Genomic DNA, 18,972 nt, shown 5'->3' with positions numbered 1-18,972 from the left:
CGCCATGCTACCAAAAAGTTCCATGGGCCATTGCAGTTTTTTAGGAATTTTACTTTACTCGAATAGCGTTTTGTTTTGTTTTTTAATTGCCCCAATCCATAACCGTAAACAAAAAGGTCCACCATGAAGGTTCACAAGAAGTGATGACAGGTTGGACTGTGAATGAGCTACTAGGAGGTTTGTGTAACTTTGGCCTCTGTGACTTAAAATACTCCCAACCCCAATTGACGTAATTTATTCCAGTGTTGAGATCAGCAAATGTGAGAAGCAGAAGAGTGAATTATGGTAATTATCATAAACTCAAAAATTATCATTAGTGGCAATTACTGCACATTAACATCATAGTGTGAATGAGGCCAGAGGTCTCCCGACGTGCAATACAGGTTTCTTTATGAACCGGGGACCACTCCTAGTTCTTGCTATATTTTATATTATCAAAAACTCAAGTCTTCACTATATTCATCTCCATATATAATATATATATACCCTAGCTATAATCTTGTACATAAAACCTATTTTAGAATATCTTTATTGCCTTCCTGCTCAATAGGATGACAAAGAAGTAACGACATTTAACCGTATGTCTCTAACACTGAGCAAAAATTTTTGCATTTTTTTTTTTCGAAAGGCCAAAATGCAGCTTAATATCAAGGACATTTCTCCGATACTGGAATTTTTATTTTTTTTCCTTCTTCGTCTGAGCGGAATTTCTTTGCATTCTCAGCGTTGTTCTGTTTCTATTGGTGAAGGGAGCCGTGCCAAAATCTTCTTGGTGCGCCTGGAGACTCATGTAGCGACCATCCTTCCCTGATGCCTCGAGCGCGACCTTTCCAGCACCGGTACCCGGTTTTCTGCAGCACAAAGACAAAATAACACAACAACGTTAGAAGACCGAAGGAACATGGATTATTTACTTATTTTTTCTTTGTCAACAGGTCTTCAAAGCAGAGGTAAAAGTATTTGCCATGAATATGTAAATCGTTATCTGGAAGGCAGAACACCGCGCAGCTACCGGGACAGGTTCAAGAGTTCTACAATCAGCGGTAAATGAGTCTCTTGATCAGAGAAACCGGGGTGATAAAAGCAATAGAAGAATGTGCGAACACCGTTCCCTTGGCAATAACTGAACACTAAACACATGCAAAGGTAAAGTTGTTGTTTTCTGGAAGGAATCTGTGTAACTTTGTCAGAAGACACTTCAATTACCTCTTAAAGTGTGAACACAGACGATGGCAAGAATACACAAAGCTGAGGAACTTAGGAAAAGAAGCCCCTTGATCATCTCCTGCATGTGGTGTGGTAACCTAGATTATGCTGCAGGATCGGGAAGGTTTTTTTTTTTTATCTATAGGGTTTCTCAGAGTTGAGAAGAACTGATGTCCTACCTATGAAATGTGACCGGGTGACTACTACCCTCATCATAACTCCAATGTAGTATACGGTTATAGCCTAATTACAGACCAAATCTGATCATTTTTGCCGTAACTGCAGTTCATTATAATGAAATTTGGAAAGTCCGAAGACCTATAATTTAAAAAAAAAAAAATTCCCTGCCTTGTGGGCATGGACTTCATCCAAACAATCCGCATTGAGTGAGTTCCAATGCCCCATTCTAAGGTTAAAATGCCCCTCTTACTTGGTCCATACAGAAGTTAATTACAATATCCCACTTCTCATTCACAGTGGTCTATGAAGCTGAGATATGTGGAGCTGTTTGCTGGGTCCTCACACTATGGAGCTGCGTTCTGTCCCAGTCCTGAATGTGACGTGGCAAGGGCGTCCGAACTGATCTAACTGACTATAGATCACTTTCTTGCTATCTCTGAGAAAAAAAGCCCAAATTATCAGTATTCCTATTTTCCACCTACAGTTCCATATCCGTTCGGTGCAGCTCAAGACTATGACCATTTGAAGCCGTTTTGATTATTATTGGTTGTATGTGTTTAGTGTTTTTTTTGTTACACCTTTTTATAATAGAAATGTATTCCAAATTGTGTTTTTGTTTTTGTGCTGCAGCTACTATTTATCCTTCGTACGGTGAAGCTGCAGAATTCCGCTGTAAGCCAAATCCGTCAGACAGCTGTACCGATGGCTCGGATGACAGCGGCTCTTGTGTACCTTTTTGACGCACTATATAACTCTAATACCAATCTAAGTTAATCGGTATTAGGATGATATTGGCTGGCGTAGATTCATTCACGCACGGTCAACTGAAGATGCAACAAATTTATCAGGAGCCGTGTGCCTCTTAATAAATGAGTTTCATCTTTCGGCTATGTTCACACCTGTATCGGTGTATTCCATTCTGCTCAGTCTGTGCAACAGAACAGTTCCTACCATATTCCCCTGTTCTGCTCCTCAATGGTTACCTTTGGCAGTCAACGGAACCCATTGACTTCAATGGGTTCTGTCGGAGTCCGTGGTGTTAACCCCTTCCCTCTTTGGCCACTTTTGACCTTCCTGACAGAGCCTTATTTTTCAGAACTGACATGTTTCACTTTATGTGGTGATAACTTTGGAATGCTCTTACCTATCCAAGTGATTCAGAGACTGTTTTCTCGTGACACATTGGACTTTATGTTACTGGCAAAATTTGCATTCGGTATTTAATTGTGAAAAACACCCAAATTTTGCAAAAAATTAGCATTTTTCTAAATTGAAATGTTTGTAAGACAGTCAGTTATACCACACACACAATTGTTGCTAATTAACATCCCCCTTATGTCTACTTTCGATTGTCATCATTTTTTTTTTGAACGTCCTTTTTTTTATTTTTCTAGGACGTTACAAGGCTTAGAACTTTAGCAGCAATTTCTCACGTTTTCAAGAAAATTTCAAAAGGCTATTTTTACAGGGGCCAGTTCAGTTGTGAAGTGGCTTTGAGGGCCTTATATGCCCCCAATAAGTCACCCCATCTTAAAAAAAACGTCACCCCTCAAAGTTTTTAAAACCGCGTTTCACAAGAATTAAAGGAAAACAGAGGTGACATTTACAAATGTTATTTTGTTTTGCAGAATTTAAAGACATGCAACTCCATATTTATTGCCCAGGTTCTGCAGATTTAGAAAATATCCCACATGTGGCCCTAGTGCGGTAAGAGTGACGCACCGGCCTCAGAATCAAAGGAGCACCTAGAGGATTTTGGGCATCCATTTTATTAGAATATATTTTAGGCACCATGTCAGGTTTGAAGGGCTCTTGCGGTGCCAAAACAGTGGAAATCCACCAAAAGTGACAGAGTACACCCCTCAAGGAAATCATCTAGGGATATAGTGAAATTTATTGAAAGTAGAAAATTTTACATTTTTTTCAAAGAAAATGTAGGTTTAGCTCATTTTTAAGCTTGGAATGGTTTGCGGAGGCCATGTCGCATTTGCAAAGCCCCTGAGGGACCAAAACCGTGAAACCACCCAAAAAGTGACTCCATTTAGGAAACTACACCCCTTGAGGAATTCATATAGGGGTGTAGTGAGCTTTTTGACCCCACAGGTGTTTGATAGAATTTATTAGAATTGGGCAGTGGAAATAAAAACAGTCCTTTTTCTTCAATAAGACGTAGCTTTAGTTCAAAATTTCATTTTCTCAACAAATAAAGGAAAAAGAACCCCAACATTTGTAAAGCTATTTCTTCCGAGTACAGCAATACCCCATTTATGGTCATAAACTGCGGTTTGGGCACAACCTATGTAGTGCAATGTATTCTGTCGGCCAGTCCTTCACGGACCGCATGCTGATTAAGCTTCGCCTCCTGACTGGGCCTAATCTGCTTCCCTAATGGCAGAGCAGGAGGCCATTGTTAGGCCTCCTGTTGCCATAATAGCAGTCGGCAGCCCTGATTGCATGGCAGGGCTTCCGATCTACTAGCAACCTCTAAGATGCAGTGATCGATAGCTGCATCTAAGGGGTTAATGGCAGGGATCGCTGCTAGCTCTGGTTCCTGCCATTACAGGTGGATGTCCGCTGTAATATACAGCTGACATCCACCACTGATGACGCTGGCTCGTCTCCTGAGCCGACGCCATCTTGTCTGCTATGGAAGCCTTTCAGGCCCTGCCAGTATTAGGCATCCGGTTGCCATTGCAGCCACCGGAACCCTGGCAATGTCATTGCTGGGGTGCCGATGAGCTGCAAACTCCTTAAATGCAGCGATCGCTTTTGACCACTGCATTTAAGGGGTTAATGGCAGTGATCGAAGCAAATTTCAGTCCCCACCGTTACAGCCAGATGTCAACGGTAATACACTGCTGACAATCGGCGATGATGGCACCGACTCAGCCTCTGAGCCGGTGCCATCCATTGGTCGTATGGATACGGCAAAATGCGGGAAGCACTGGCTTTCCGTGACTTATCCATACGACAAATGTCGGGAAAGGCTTAACTGAAACAATAGCGCAGCATGCTTCGCTATTGTCTCCGGTAATCTCGGCTGGATGTGACAGAGGCGCCTAATGGAGCCTCCAACGCAGATGTGAACGAGGCCTTACTGTAGCTTGTTTCTTATTTAGACTCCTGCTGAGAAACGGCAGCCAATGTCCGCTGCGGAAAACTGCATGTAGGGAAAAAAAAATACATACTCTCCCTCCCGGGATGACTTTTAATCCCATGTGACCGCTGCAGTCTGTGATTGGCTACAGCGGTCACATGGGCTGAAACGTCATGTGTCGTCCCCCCCATGCCAACAGGAGGGTGATGTCACTCGTAAAACATTGTACCAATGCCCAACCAGAACATAAGCAAATTCCTATAATGTTTCTTACTACAGAACAAGCACGGATTTATTGTTGCATTTTCCAGTGTAACTTGCATTAAAAATAGATTGGACTCCTCGGGGTACGGACAGATTAATGAAACATTATCCATACAAAAAGTGTTAACGGCTGAGGCTGAATATTACTTAACGCTTTTTATATTACGTCTCATCTGCTTCCTGTAATACATTCCCTTAAAAAAAAAAAAAAGTTGCTGCTGCTTTTATAAACCAATCTACAATTGCGCAGCTTCCATTGTCTTTGCATTGTTATGGCAGGAAAAAATGTTTTTTTGTTTTTTCTCCATTAACCTGCACGGTGACATCTAAGCACATGAAGGAAATATCCTTGAGATCTTAATATGTTGGTACATTTTCATGGACAGTATTTATTCGCTTCTCTTTATCCAGGAAAGATGAAAATATTCTCTGAACACAGGTTATAAAAAAAATGGAGGCTGAAAATATATATATTTTAGAGTTAAAAACTTTGAATGTGATGTTTTGATGTTTTTGGATCTGTTCTGCAGTGAATCGACCTCGACATTGAGAGAGATGTCGGTGTTATAAGGACGCTGCTTTTCTCCGCAAACGCGATTTCAAAATAAATATAAATAACCAAAGGTGGTGGCGCAACGTTCATCCTTGTGTCGGGGCGCCAGTGTTAACCGAGCAACTGATGTCCGCAGAATAGAACATTCATGGTCAATGAAGTCCTTTTATGTTTTATTATTTTGTCTTTATTATTTTTTATTATTATTATTATTATTATTATTATTATTATTTAGTTTTTATTTTTGAATCTACTAATTTCTTTGACAGGGTCCATCTATTTAAAAAAAAAAAAAAAGTAAAAAATGAATCCCGGCTCTCTCAGGGAATCCCGGCTCTCTCAGGGTGCGCTCGCACGTGGCGCTCCTGCGTTGTATTTTCGTACACACAATAGGCTGCAGAAAGCTTTACATTGTAGGTGTATGAGAATAATATTTTGTGATACAAGAACTAGAGAAATCTAGTTACAGAATATTTTTGCGCACATTGTAGTTTTCCAGAGGATTTTTACAACCCCGGAAATACAACGTAAGTGAGGGACTATTATTACACCCTAAAAGGGGTTACCCCTGAATCTACTATTATCACCTATCTACAGGATATTTGTCTGGCGCCGGGACCTCAACTTTCCTGAGCACGTGGGTCCCGAACTCCATCCCACTTCCTCCGCGCTGTACCATCCGTGAGGAGGAGCTTGGATGGAGTGGCGGTCGTGCTGCTGCTGAATTCAAAGTCTATGGGACCGACGGAAACCGCCAAGTGCAGGGAGTTCATTTTGGCCTTGAGGACCAAGTACATTTTATTTTTTCCTCCTTGCATTCCATCAGCCATAAGTTGTTTTTTAAGGCTACGTAGATTTTTGAGGCCTTGTTTTTTTTTGTTGTATTTTTTATTTTTTTTTTCAGCCTTTTTTTAGGGGGTAAATACAATACACAGAAGCGTTTAATTTAGAGGAATTTTTTAGTCTTGGAAAAGGCATAAAAAAAACAACAATTCCGCCCTTTTATTTTCTCTGCCGTTATTTATGGGACTTGATTTGTAATATAGGGCGTAACTTTATTGTACAGGTCAAGACAAGAGTAGAATATATGTAAATAATTTTATGTTTTTGTGTAAATAAATAGAATTGCTTTTTTTTCTCTCTGCGTTGCGACGTGATATCTTATTAGAGGACTTTTACTTTTACCTGTTTTTATTTTATACATAATGTACTGTCATGTATTTATGATTGTCCATTACTGCCTGTAAATGTAAAATGCACAGACACTATTGCTGGACTGCCCTGGGGGTCTTTTATCTCTGATTTTGGCCACTAGTGCGGCTGTCAATCACAGCCACAATCCCGCTCATGATTGCATGGGCACAACTGTTGCTCCCGTGCGATCATCGATCATGTACAGCATCGATCAAGATATTAAAGGTGCTGTCCAGGATTGCAAAAACTTGGCCGATTTCTTCCAAAAACAGCCCCACACTTGACCACAGGTTGTTGGTGGTATTGCAGTTCAGCTTCCTTAATTTCAATGGTGATGAGCCTGCCAAGCCGGATACAACCTATGGACAGGTGTGGCGCTGTTGACTGTTTTTTAGGAATCCAATGAAATCGTAATCAACAGTTATTTTTAATAACTAGACTATTTCTGTTGCTTTTATAGCGCCATCATTTGCAGCAAAGTATGACACTTCAAATTTTTTATATATATATATATATATATATATATAATTTTTTGGGGACAAAAAATGTAACTTATTTTGAGATCTCTAGAAAAGTTTAAATCAGTCTGGATTTCTGTTTTCCACTTTAGAAGATGTGAAAGGAAGAAACGTAAATCCAGCATTTTTAGTTACTATGTCATCTAAAAAATTCATAAACCTCACGTGAACGGATTCTAGGAGTGATTGAAAAGAGCTGACATGTCCTGGAGAGGAAAAACATCCATTTCCAAGACGTGAAAAGGCTGAAATGTCATATTTTACTAAAAAGACCGGTGCAGGTCAGGACCAAGGGCACAGCAACTCAGAAGTGGCAGAAAATGCAATCGTGTAAAGTTCTGTACAGTCACGTCGCCCCCTCCCCGTGGTCAGTCGATGTCCGCCGCCTAATAATTCCATGTACTATCAATATTTAACATGTATAGAAACGCAGGGGGGGTTGCGTAGTCCTGGTGGTAGGGACAGAAGTGTGTAAAATCCACTGGGACTAGTGTTGCCAGCTGTGAATATATATATATATATATATCAGAGCTGAGTTTGTTATTAGACACAACTCATTGTAATATTACCCTTTAACTGTGGCTCATGCATAAGGGTATGTTTCCACGGCCTATTTTCGGGCCGCAAACCCCCCGAAAACGGCTGAAAATACGGGGGCTGAACGCCTCCAAGCATCTGCCCATTGATTTCAATGGGAAAAACAGCTTTTCGTTCCCACGGGGCATTTTTTACGTTTTAGGAGGAGTTTTTCATTGGGTCAATAGAAGAACAGCTCGAAAAACGGCCATAAAAAACACATCAACAAACGCCTGATGCATAAATTCCCCCATAGTGCCCCCACATACAGTGTAATTCCCCCATAGTGCCCCCACATACAGTATAATTCCCCCATAGTGCCCCCACATACAGTGTAATTCCCCCATAGTGCCCCCACATACAGTATAATTCCCCCATAGTGCCCCCACATACAGTGTAATTCCCCATAGCTGTTTCTATGATGAGGTCTACTCCAATTGTGCTGTTTGGGGCTTGGCGCAGACAGGTGCCATGACATCACTGCGTTGTCTCTCTCTCTCTCCGCCAAGCCGCTCACGGCAGGCATCACAGTTAATGGTGGAGCAGGGAACTGACTGCTCCCTGCTCTACCATTAAATTCAACTTTATCTGCAACCTGAGGATACAGATACAGTTGAAATCGGGCCATGCTGACTGTCTCCCGGGACACTGGGCTATTGCCAGGAACCGGGACGGATGGGAGTCATGCCCGACATATGAACAGGGGACGTCTTCATGTGAAAGTCTTAGGACTTGCTCTTCTCTGCGGTATCGTCATCTGATCAGGTATAAAACCTGCTACAATGAGATACAGAAGCTTCTTAATGACTCACACAGACTGCTATAAATAACTGCGATATAAGAGCCGATATATTGCGGCGGCTTCAACCGCCATTAAACCCACCAGACCCAACGCCTGTTCCTGGGCTTCTTAATAAAAGGACAAAACGTTCATTATATTCTCAGAATAAAAAGCTTTGATTTCAAGGCCCTTCATTATCTGTAGCCGAACACGACTGTAACTCTGCCGATGAGTCTGTGACAAAGGGTGAATGGGAAATCACTTAACGTGTTGTCTGTTTACCAGCTCGTGGCCACTTGCAAGCTCTACGGCTGATGAAACTTTGACTGGATGTTCCATCAGGGCCCCATAGACTCCATCTTCTCAGATCCGTGCTCCCGGGGGGGGATTGTTGAATTCTAGCTAAGGACGCACTTTTAATCTCTACATCCCGATTTAACCACTTTGCACTTGGAACAGGAACGTTAAGGAACGGGCTGAAGCTTTGTGAGGCTGGGCCCGGGCGAGAAGGAGTTAAGTAAGAATTAACCGTGCTGTAAATAATACATGAGATTATGGATCCTGTAACGGGGAAGCTGATACTATGAGAACTCCGCAGAAACAGGTGCAAAGGAAGACGACACAAAATACAAAGGATTAAAGCCACACTGCCACCTAGCCTCTGATGGCTTCGCTGCCGCCCGTGTCTGTCTCTTCTGGTCCCGTCTCAATGTCGGCATTTTCTATTATAGTCCTGAAATAGTCCGTCATACCCTAGGAAATCAGGCTGTCAGATGTAGCTCTCGGGCCCCTGGCACATATGCTTAAGTTGGGCCCCACACCTGTCTTATAAAGATCAAGTGTTTCTTTACAGAAATACAGGCCAATGTTTGGCCCTCGAGCCGGGTGTCAGGACATGCTGGGAGTTGTAGTTTAGCACGGGTTGAGGACCACTGATTTGCATAGCGGGATCATATCCCTGGGCAACTAGTATATTGTGTCACTGGGCCTCCATGTAAAGTCCTGCTGTTCTCTGATGTAGCATTGGGGTCCTAGGGGCCCCTCCTCCCAGGAATAGAAACTCCGTTGCAGCCCCCGTCCCCTGTAGCATTGTTTCTGGGTATATACAGATGTAGCAGTGTTACACTTTCTGCTGCTGAGTTAATGACCATGCAGTAGATTCATCTAAAGTCCTAATGAAAACCTTGTCACATCTGTTCTGCTGCACTGACCTTACCAACTCTGCTACATCTGAATAAAGCAACTGTTCACGTTGAATTATTTTGCACAATTTTTTTAAAAGAGTAAATGTCGCTTGATAAAACGCTTGACATGTCGCTATGACCTATCCGAAGGTTTGATCAATGCGGGTCTGGGTGCTGAAACCCCCACTGATTGCTCAAACAAAGGGGCAGAAGTGCTCAGTGGCGTGCAGTGCCCCTTTAACTGTGATGAGATCACTTCGGCTCTTTTTGGAAAGACTGAGTTAGCTGAACTATATATTTTAATTTTTTTTTTGTATTTTTTTTTTTTAATGTTTAGGCCGGGTTCACACTGAGTTTTTTGCAGGCGGAAATTATGCCTCAAAATTCTGTTTGGAAGTTTGAGGCAGATTTTCCTCTGCCTGCACGCTGATTTTCACGGCGTTTTTCGCCCGCGGCCATTTAGCGCCGCGGGCATAAAACGGCACGAAATACGCTTTCTCTGCCTCCCATTGATGTCAATGGGAGGTCAGAGATGTAACCACGCGAAGATAGGGCATGTCGCTTCTTTCTCCCGCGAGCCGGTTTTACCGCTCGCGGGAGAAAGCCGCCTCAGCCTCCCATTGAAATCAATGGGAGGCATTTTCAGCCGGTTTTTGGCGAGTTTTGCGGTGCGGTTTCTGCGTGAAAAAAAACTCAGTGTGAACATACCCTTAGGACGTCAAGAACTTAATGAGTAACTCTTGTTTCATCAAACTTTTTATATATTGCTGTGTTGGACGGTCAGCCATCCCCTATTTGCATTAAATCTCAATGTTTTTGGCAATCTCATACCTATAGCCGGTTTTAGAAAAATTGACAACTTTAGTTTCTACCCTATGATTTTTCAGGAATAAACCCTACTGGCAAATATGGCAAAGAATTGTGACATTTTGGAATATAAATGAAGTTATGAGCCGTTTTGTTGGAGGGTGGAGTCTATTTAATCCTGATTTTAGATGGCTGCCGTCACATTCCTGTAATTTCTGCTGGACCTTGTAGTTAATGCATTATAGATAAATCATTTTACTTGCAATACCACATTTGACCACTTGGTGTGCTATTAAAATAAATCCTATTTAAGAAACCTGAAACCTAAAGCATTCAGTCAGGCACATGTAGTAATATCTAAGAGCTCCACCTAGTGGTAGAAATATTTAGTGCAGTAATTTCCATTTTCAAAACACATCCCTATATTGCTCCAGTGTTACAGTATAGAGAAAATAATCATGTTAATCACTGAATCTGCTGCCTCTGTATAGAGCGGTCTCCTCATCATACATGGTCCGAAGCAAGCTTATAACTACCATGATAGCCGGCATAGCCAGTGCTATAGGGGGCAACAGCTGGACGACCCACCACCAACTCCTTTTAGAGGCAAAGGGAAGTTACTAATTACTTTGTTATAAGGAGTGGAGGAGGGGAAGTGCAGTGAAGTAAAGAATAATTATAACCTCAATGATCAGCAAGAAAAATCTGAAAATTAAAAGAAGTGGGGCCCCAGGTTTTGTCATAGGGCCCCATGGTTACTTGCACCCCCAGCTGGAATTTTTCCTTACTTTTTAAAATTGGAAACATTTCATTCTAATCTAGAAGTTTCTGGCCCTTTACATAAAAGATACAAAGTATCATAAACGTCCAGGGTTCTATACATTGTAGCGCTCCGTGGGCACCAGACGCCCAAGCAGTGAGGGCTGAGCGGGGGCAGCAGGGGCTCTGCTCCGACTTCCTCATCGGTCAATGTGGAATATTTTATTTGGCTGCTTTGATAGAACTTCCACCTGAACGTGTTCTGTGCAGGTCGTCATTTCTCTTTACGCCTCTTCATTTCTCAGCAGGAAAACCGCTGCTCTTTTTTTATGTGCATTTTTAGTGATTTTTTTCCTCGCAATAAACTTCTCATTTGAATATGGAGACTAAGGCCTTATTCACACGAGCGTATAATACGTCCGTGCTACGCGCGTGTAAATCACGCGCGTCGCACGGACCTATGTTAGTCTATGGGGCCGTTCAGACTGTCAGTGATTTTCACGCAGCGTGTGTCCACTGCGTAAAACTCACGACATGTCCTATATTTGGCCGTGTTTCGCGCATTACGCACCCATTGAAATCAATGGGTGCGTGCAAATTGCGCTCGGCACACGGAAGCACTTCCGTGTGCCGCGCGTGATTCGAGCTACATAGGTCAAATAAATAAATGAATGAAAACAGAAAAGCACTTTTTTTTTGTAAACCTAAAACCAGTGTGTCGTAATGATGCCGGCTGCGTGAAAATCGCGCAGCCACACACCATATACAGATGCCACACTGAACTTTTGCGCGCGCAAAACGGACACGTTCATGTGAATAAGGCCTAAAGCCATGCAAATCGTTTATACCCCCCAAAATACAATGTCGTCTGTTAATCCAGAAACCAGTCGCCTGGAAATACCATTAATATCATCGTTAAAGATGATTTGGGGGTAGAAGATGATTTGAAGCATTGAAGGGGTGTTCCCACAATTTACGTTTATTGCCTATCCACGGGATCGGTGGGGCCTGCCGCGATCAGACATTTATCACCAATCCCTAAAACGGGGGACCCGAGCCGCCTGTTCCTCCTCACTGCAAAACCGCAGCGCGGAGGACGTTCAATGGAGCAGCGGTTAAACATGCATTCAAAATCTGAGGCTGACAAACGGCCGAGAATAGCGGTGGGCTGTGTCTGTCCGTCCGCCCCATACACATCGAATGGAGAGGCACTATGCATTCAAGCTCCTCCTTACTATGGGGGGTGCAGTGAGGAGAAAGGGGGCCTCGGGACCCTCGTTCTAGTGATCGGTGAAGTCCACAGCGATCAGACATTTTACCTATCCTGTGGAAATACCCCTTTAATGAAGCGCAGTTGTGATAGATGTAACTTAAAGCTCCTGGGCCCCAATGTAACAGGGCCCCCAATACCATGTGTGACTTAGAGCACTGGTGTCCTATGTGGTAGTGGGATGTTTGGGTCCCTCAGACCCATGTGCGATTGCTACCGGTGAAATCTATCTCCGTTTGTAAATATATCCAGATGTAGTAGAGCTGAGTTTGTCACTGGACAATCTTTTTTTTTTTTTTTTTGCACATTTTAGTGCAATGAGTAAAGGAGTTGTCCAAACTGAACAACCCTGGTCTATATGCCCAATTGGGGTACATGGATGTCATAGATGATGGTTTCCCCCTCAATGAGAGCAGCTCCTGCTATGGAGGACTGGGCATGGCGATGTATTAGGTGGCTGCAGGGAATATGAAGTATTACACAAGTTTCAGTCAAGGGAATAAGCAAAGAGAATGTGTGACCGTCACCAGTTTCCCTGGTAATAACATTTGATCACTGGTGATTTCTGCAGCCAGATCTGTGGCGATCAGATAATCTCTTGGGGGTCGGCTTAGTTTAGAGAATGGAAAGTGTGAACAATCCCTTTAAGATGATGCAGAATGTTTGCCTGCTGTAACGTTAAACTACAAACTCCGCTCTACTACATCCGTGTTTTTTTGTATCCATTACTTCATTACATTATGTACAATTATAAGACTATGATGTATTTATAAGGATACATTGTATCGCCCGTGCTGATGTTAGTGTGCTGAAAGATGGGATTATAATCTCCGGGTAATAATTCCTCTGCCTCCTGCTCACACATACATACACATACACACATACATACACATACATACATATATATATTTTTTTCTTTTGTGATCTGTATATTGTGAAGGATCGGTCGGGATCCAGCGCACGTAACAAACCACGAAGAGCAAAGCCCTTGATATGAGGGAATGCCCCGAGTTAGAGACCCTACAAGAAAGCCTGGTCAGCTTTATAGAAAGTTACACATGCATGAAAGGGGAAGAAAAAGGGGACGAGGGATTCTCTGCGGAGGACGACGGGCGCCGTCTTGCTGTGCAGTCTCCTCATTCTTTATGCACTTTAAGCTCCGAGCTTTCAATCACACGAGGTTCTGACCTACTTGTCATTTTGCATTTCAAGGAAATCCGGAGAATAGATCTTCAGTACCTATACCTGTCTATAAAACCGTGTAAACAGGACAGGCGCTGGATTATCCGGAGTCCTGGATTATTGGACATGGAGAAGGAAATGTAACAAAATGATCTTTCCATTGTCTCTAGCTGAGGATTCCTCTTATATTTTATATCGATGAATCGCATTATAAATGCAAACTATCCAATAATAACTGCAGGAGACTGAATGTTGCTGTTTATGGCGGCCTGTGCGGTCTCAATGGCACTCCGGGAACCCAGCGTATTACCACGTGTGAACAGTCATAGAAATGGCGCTGTATTCTGCTGTTGGGGTACTCTGGGCCGCAGCAGGGTGTTTAATACCAGTGAAGCCGTGCCGCCTGGCTACCTAATCTAACTCATTAATAGAAAACCAGAGGTTTCCTTTAATAATCGAGCCTAAAAATTCAAGGATGCCTGCAGGTAACCCCAAAAATCCCACTCCCTAACACATGAAACCTAAAGGGTTGGCAAGAATTAGAAAAACATGGCTGCTTTCTTCAGAAAAACAGTGCCACACCTATCCACAGGTTGTGTGTGGTATTGCAGCTTCGCCCCATTCACTTCAATAGAGCTGAGCTGCAATACTAGGAACCACCCATGAAAAGATGTGGCGCTTTTCTTGAAGGAAAGCAGCCATGTTGTTCTAATTCTGTAGAACCCCTTTAAACGTCTCCGAGAAGCTGAGATCTGGGGGTTGTTTGCAGAGTCCTCGCTCTAGAGCTGCTTCAGCTTCTTGTTTAGATCCAGAAACCTGTACAGACAGAATACCAAATCTCTTAACATTTCAATCCCTGATCCGCCAGGACCACCCACAAAACCTCCCAGAAAAGCCCACTTTTGGGGTACATTTGTAGAAGACCCATCCACTTTGCGTTTTGTTTTTTTCCCTGGCACAATCCCTAGAGAAACTGGACTGTTGGGAGATCTGCTAATACATCGGTCAGCTGAGGGTTTGCTACAATTATATAGAGTCTGGAACACATGCTGATACATTTCACCTGCACTGACACATTGTAGCAAACTCTTAGGATAGGAGAGATTTATGCTGCTGCCATAAGTAAAGCTCTATTCACACTTGCATCGCTATTTCCATTCTTCTGTCTTAGGAACGAAAAAAAAAAAAAGCAGCGCTGAATCCGTCACATGACCGAAACCAATGGCGCCTGATGCAGCCGTTTGAGTTTAACGGGTTCCATCAGGTTTACATCATGGTTTTGATTGGTCAAACAAAATAGCGCTGCATGCTGCGCTATTTTGTCAGGCAAATATGATGGATTATGCGAGGGAGGCTGATAACTGAGCCTCCGACGTAGATGTGAACAGAGCCGAACTTGGAGAATTGTCTAGACTGGGCACATTGTAACAAACCTTCAGCTGTGAGATATTAGGTCTGTACTAGTTTTCAGTCTTTAATTGTAAACAAGAATGTTCCCATTTACTGAAAGCAAGCAATAATCTTGAAAAGTTGAAGAATTCAAACACAAAGTATGTTAGAAAGTTACAGAACTTTTCATTATACGATGATTAAGCTTTTATTGACCTAAATCCGGAATTTCCCCTTTAAGTTCACAGTGTAGATGATCGCGTCCTATATAAACTCCGCTATTTGTCCTCCCTGCCCCCGCCTGACGCTGATTAATGACCGCCAGTGACTTTCGTTGATCTTTCAGTCACTTTATTGATTAGTTTGTACTAAAAATTTCGTCAATAAATGCAGACGGACATAAACTGCAGCCGTTTGCATTTGGACACTTATTCCAAGTAACAAAAGTTCAGCGCGTCGGGCACAAAATGTATCAAGCGAGGATATCCGGAAAAGCGGATTTGGTCATAAAGTAGAGCTGGAACGCTAAATGTGACTGGTAAATGCAGCCAGGGGGGAGGGGAGAGGTTTGTTACCTATAGAAGAGACCTGCTAGTTACATATAGACACATCATTACAGCAGGGGCGGGACAAGGGGTAGGCTGACTAGGCGGCTGCCTAGGGTGTCATTGAGTGGGGGAGTACAATATAAGATAACCAAGGGATCGCCAGGAGAAGAATGGGAGCCAGTGGACCCTACTACAGAACCGCATTGAGAATTGTGCCTAGGTGGAGCATGTCTAATAAGAACATTAGGGATTGGTGGGGAAGAAGGGGAACTTGTCCCGCCCCTGCATTGGGGTAATTTGGGGATGCAATAAACTGGGCAAGACTGACTGACTGGTCTTTCCCAATCCTTGCTAGAAGTTATTTGTTTGATTGCTTAGGGTTAAAAATCCCTCCTGACCGAATACTTCTCACAGCTGGGGGTTTGTTACAATTGTATTCTGTGTAGACAATTCTCTGTGAGGTAAACCCATCAGCAGCACAAATCACTCTACTGTCCTGATAGCTTTGTTACAATGTATCAGTGCAGGAAAAATGCATCAATCTTAATTCCAGACTGTTTTTAGCTCACAGGATTGCCTGGTCTGGATACTATTGTAGCAAACTCTCAGCTGTGAGAAATATTAGGACTGTACCAGTTTATATCCTCCTGGATTTAAACAAGACTGTTTCTATTCACTGACTGCCAGCATATTTAAAAAGGGTAAATTCTAATACAAAGTACATCATAAAGTTACAGAACTTTTCTTTAAACAGTGACTTATGGTTTATTAACAGACGCTGGCCGGTCACTTTAAAAGGGTTTAACCGTTTTATATTTCATGTTTTTACGTCCACATTCTAAGCTAATTAATTCCTCACTATATTTATGGCTATCAGAAGAGTAACGTTTTTCTTATACAAAGCTGCAAATCCCCAGCATAGAAAGTTAAATGAAAAAAATGAAAGTTTTATTTGCCTGCAGTCACCACTAGGGGGAGCTTAAGTTTATTGCATACCTACATTAAAGAGAACCTTCCACCTCCCCATACACGTGCAGAGCTGAGTGCAGCATGTAATGGGGAGGGCTGTACAAACCCTGGGGCACTTTAAATAATGGAGGAGGATAGGAAAAAAATTTAGATATCGGTGCCGTTATATTTGGCGCCTGATATTTAAATAACCCCCTGAACTGTCAATGGGGCGTGTAACTTGGCTGTGACACTGTCCAATCCGCTACGGACAGTATCACCGCAAGTGCTGAAGAGTGAAAGCGTGCGTGCGCATGCGCGCTCTCCCCTCTCCAGCTCTTGCACTGTCCGTAGCAGTGAGACGACCCCTTTCCAGTTCGGCAGACAAGTACAAGACGGTGTGATCTCTCGCGAGAGCTCGGTCTTTCCCTGAAAACCGTCTAAAATCCCGCACCACAATGTGACCTCCTGTGATTGGCTGCAGCGGTGACATGGCCTGCAACGTCATCCAGAGAGGCCGGACTAGAGAAGAAGCCGGGAACTCTGGGTAATAACTTTATTTATTTTCTTACTTGCGACACACACCACTCTGTTGCGGGTTTAAGCACCCCATTGAATTCAATGGGAAAACCCGCAAAAAAAGAGCTGCGATTTACGCAGCATTAATTGACACGCTACGGTTGAAGTTTTTTGGGGTTTTTTCTGCGCTATTTTTCAGATTTTTTTTAAATCTCGCCCACACTGCGGCTACTGTAATATGCTGCGGATTATCCGAAATGATTCCGTTGCAGGAAAATCCGCCGTGTTTACACCGTGTTCCTACCCTCCGGTAGTGAGTTTCTCCCTGAAATTGTGGATTCCTCATAGACAGAAATGCAGTCCCTAGGTGGCGCTATTTCTGTGCAGTACCAGAATTCTCCCATGCTATGTTAAGTGTTCACGGAACTTTCTATGCTCCACTTTCTTATCCGCCTGACTCGGGTCTCACCTTTCCTTATCTGATATGATTGAAGGATTATCTCATCCTACCTCCACAAAGCCGTCTAAGCCCGGGGCGCGGGCGCGAGGCTCAATCAGAGCTGCTGATTCCCAGAGATGCGATGCATTGACACTGAGCGCGTTCGCCCCTCGCTTTCTGCTTTCTCTTAGATCTGTTATATCTGAACGCCCGAGTTATAATTTTTTTTTCTTCCTGCTCTGCCACATCCCCATGTATTGTATCCTGTATTCTCTGGCTTGTGGTTAGAAGACAAACTCGGACAATCCGGATAATTAGCGATGCACAAAAACCGCAGCGCGAAACGAAAAAAAGAGAACCTAATCTATCGTCACCTGATATATCGCCTTTGATTTGGGCTCCTGGTGAGCAATGGGAACAAAGAGTTGTGTTCAGCCTTGTGTATATCGAGCTGTGAATATAGCGGATCGACTGTGGACTCACGTAACGCGCGCGGAAGCGCCAATCAAGACATTCTAAGCGCTGCACATCTGCTCTTTCCTTTTCTTTAAGACCGACGGCTTAGAAAATCAGCTCAAAGCGTTAACAGATCGTTTAGGGATAGAACAAGGTTTATTTATGAGAACGGACGCGGACGGCGTTGTGTGGGAGCAGCGGCAAAAAAAAAGCGTAGTAGTACTAGATAAAAAAATCACCAGCCGTTTAACCCAGATACAAAAGTCATTAGTCGATGTAAGGCCGGGTGCGGACGTGGCGCAGATTCTGCACCGCAAACCGGCAGCAGTTTACAGTACGATAAGGCGCTGCAGATTCAATGCGTAGGGTAAAATTTGCAAACGCCACACGCAGATTGTGCCACGGATTCACCGTGGCAGAAATGATCCACCACGTCTGGATTTAGTCTTAGTGCTAGTCTATTACCCTAATATCCAGCCAGTTTATATAGGACTCTGGGAAAGCTGGGTGACAACTAATATGGTCTCCCTTAGAGCTATCACAGGGGTTCTCCCACAGCTTTCCCAGACTCCTGAATGGCAGATCTGTAGTAAATGTTGCTATCGGGACCCTGGGAAAGCTGGGTGGCCTTCACCCGTGTCACACAGTGGTTCTCCATACTTGTGCAGGTTGCTGAATGTTGGGTCTGTGACGCAACCAAACTACACACGTATTTGCTGCTCAGGACACGAGGAAAGCTGGGGAATAACCCTGTTGGGATGTCTAAACAAATTTATTGTGACTCTAATACTAAAAACAGAACAAATTAATGGACATTTCTTAGTTGTATCTGATTCGGGGAAAGCTGGGTGACCACTAAGATATCTGGCATGTAGATTATTGGAAAGCTGGGTGACAACTGTCGGTGACTGCCTTTACAGTAACCACATGGGGTTCTCCTACAACTTTCCAAGACTCAAACTCCCAGACAGTCGGAAAGTTGGGTGACCACTACAATGGCTTCCATTCCATTTTCCTGAATGCCAGATGTGTAGTTGCTGCTCAGGACACCTAGAAAGCTGGATGACCACCCCTGGAGGGACCTCTAATGCACCCCCCTCTT

At 43.3% G+C, this 18,972-nt stretch overlaps 1 protein-coding gene across 2 annotated transcripts in view; it reads right to left on the bottom strand.

The window, feature by feature from the left end:
- Window positions 1-513: 513 nt before the first annotated feature.
- DIAPH2 (diaphanous related formin 2) overlaps window positions 514-18,972 on the bottom strand; it is a 952,586-nt gene continuing 934,127 nt past the window's right edge. For both annotated transcript variants that reach the window (XM_075836588.1, XM_075836590.1), the window contains one exon: window positions 514-851. In XM_075836588.1, coding sequence (XP_075692703.1) covers window positions 787-851 — 65 coding nt within the window. In that variant the 3' untranslated portion in view covers window positions 514-786. The remainder of the gene's footprint in view (window positions 852-18,972) is intronic.

The sequence above is a fragment of the Rhinoderma darwinii genome, chromosome 8, assembly GCF_050947455.1.
Source record: "Rhinoderma darwinii isolate aRhiDar2 chromosome 8, aRhiDar2.hap1, whole genome shotgun sequence".
Lineage (NCBI taxonomy): Eukaryota > Metazoa > Chordata > Amphibia > Anura > Rhinodermatidae > Rhinoderma > Rhinoderma darwinii.
Note: the sequence above shows the minus strand (reverse complement) of the source record. Positions and strands in the feature narration are given on the sequence as shown.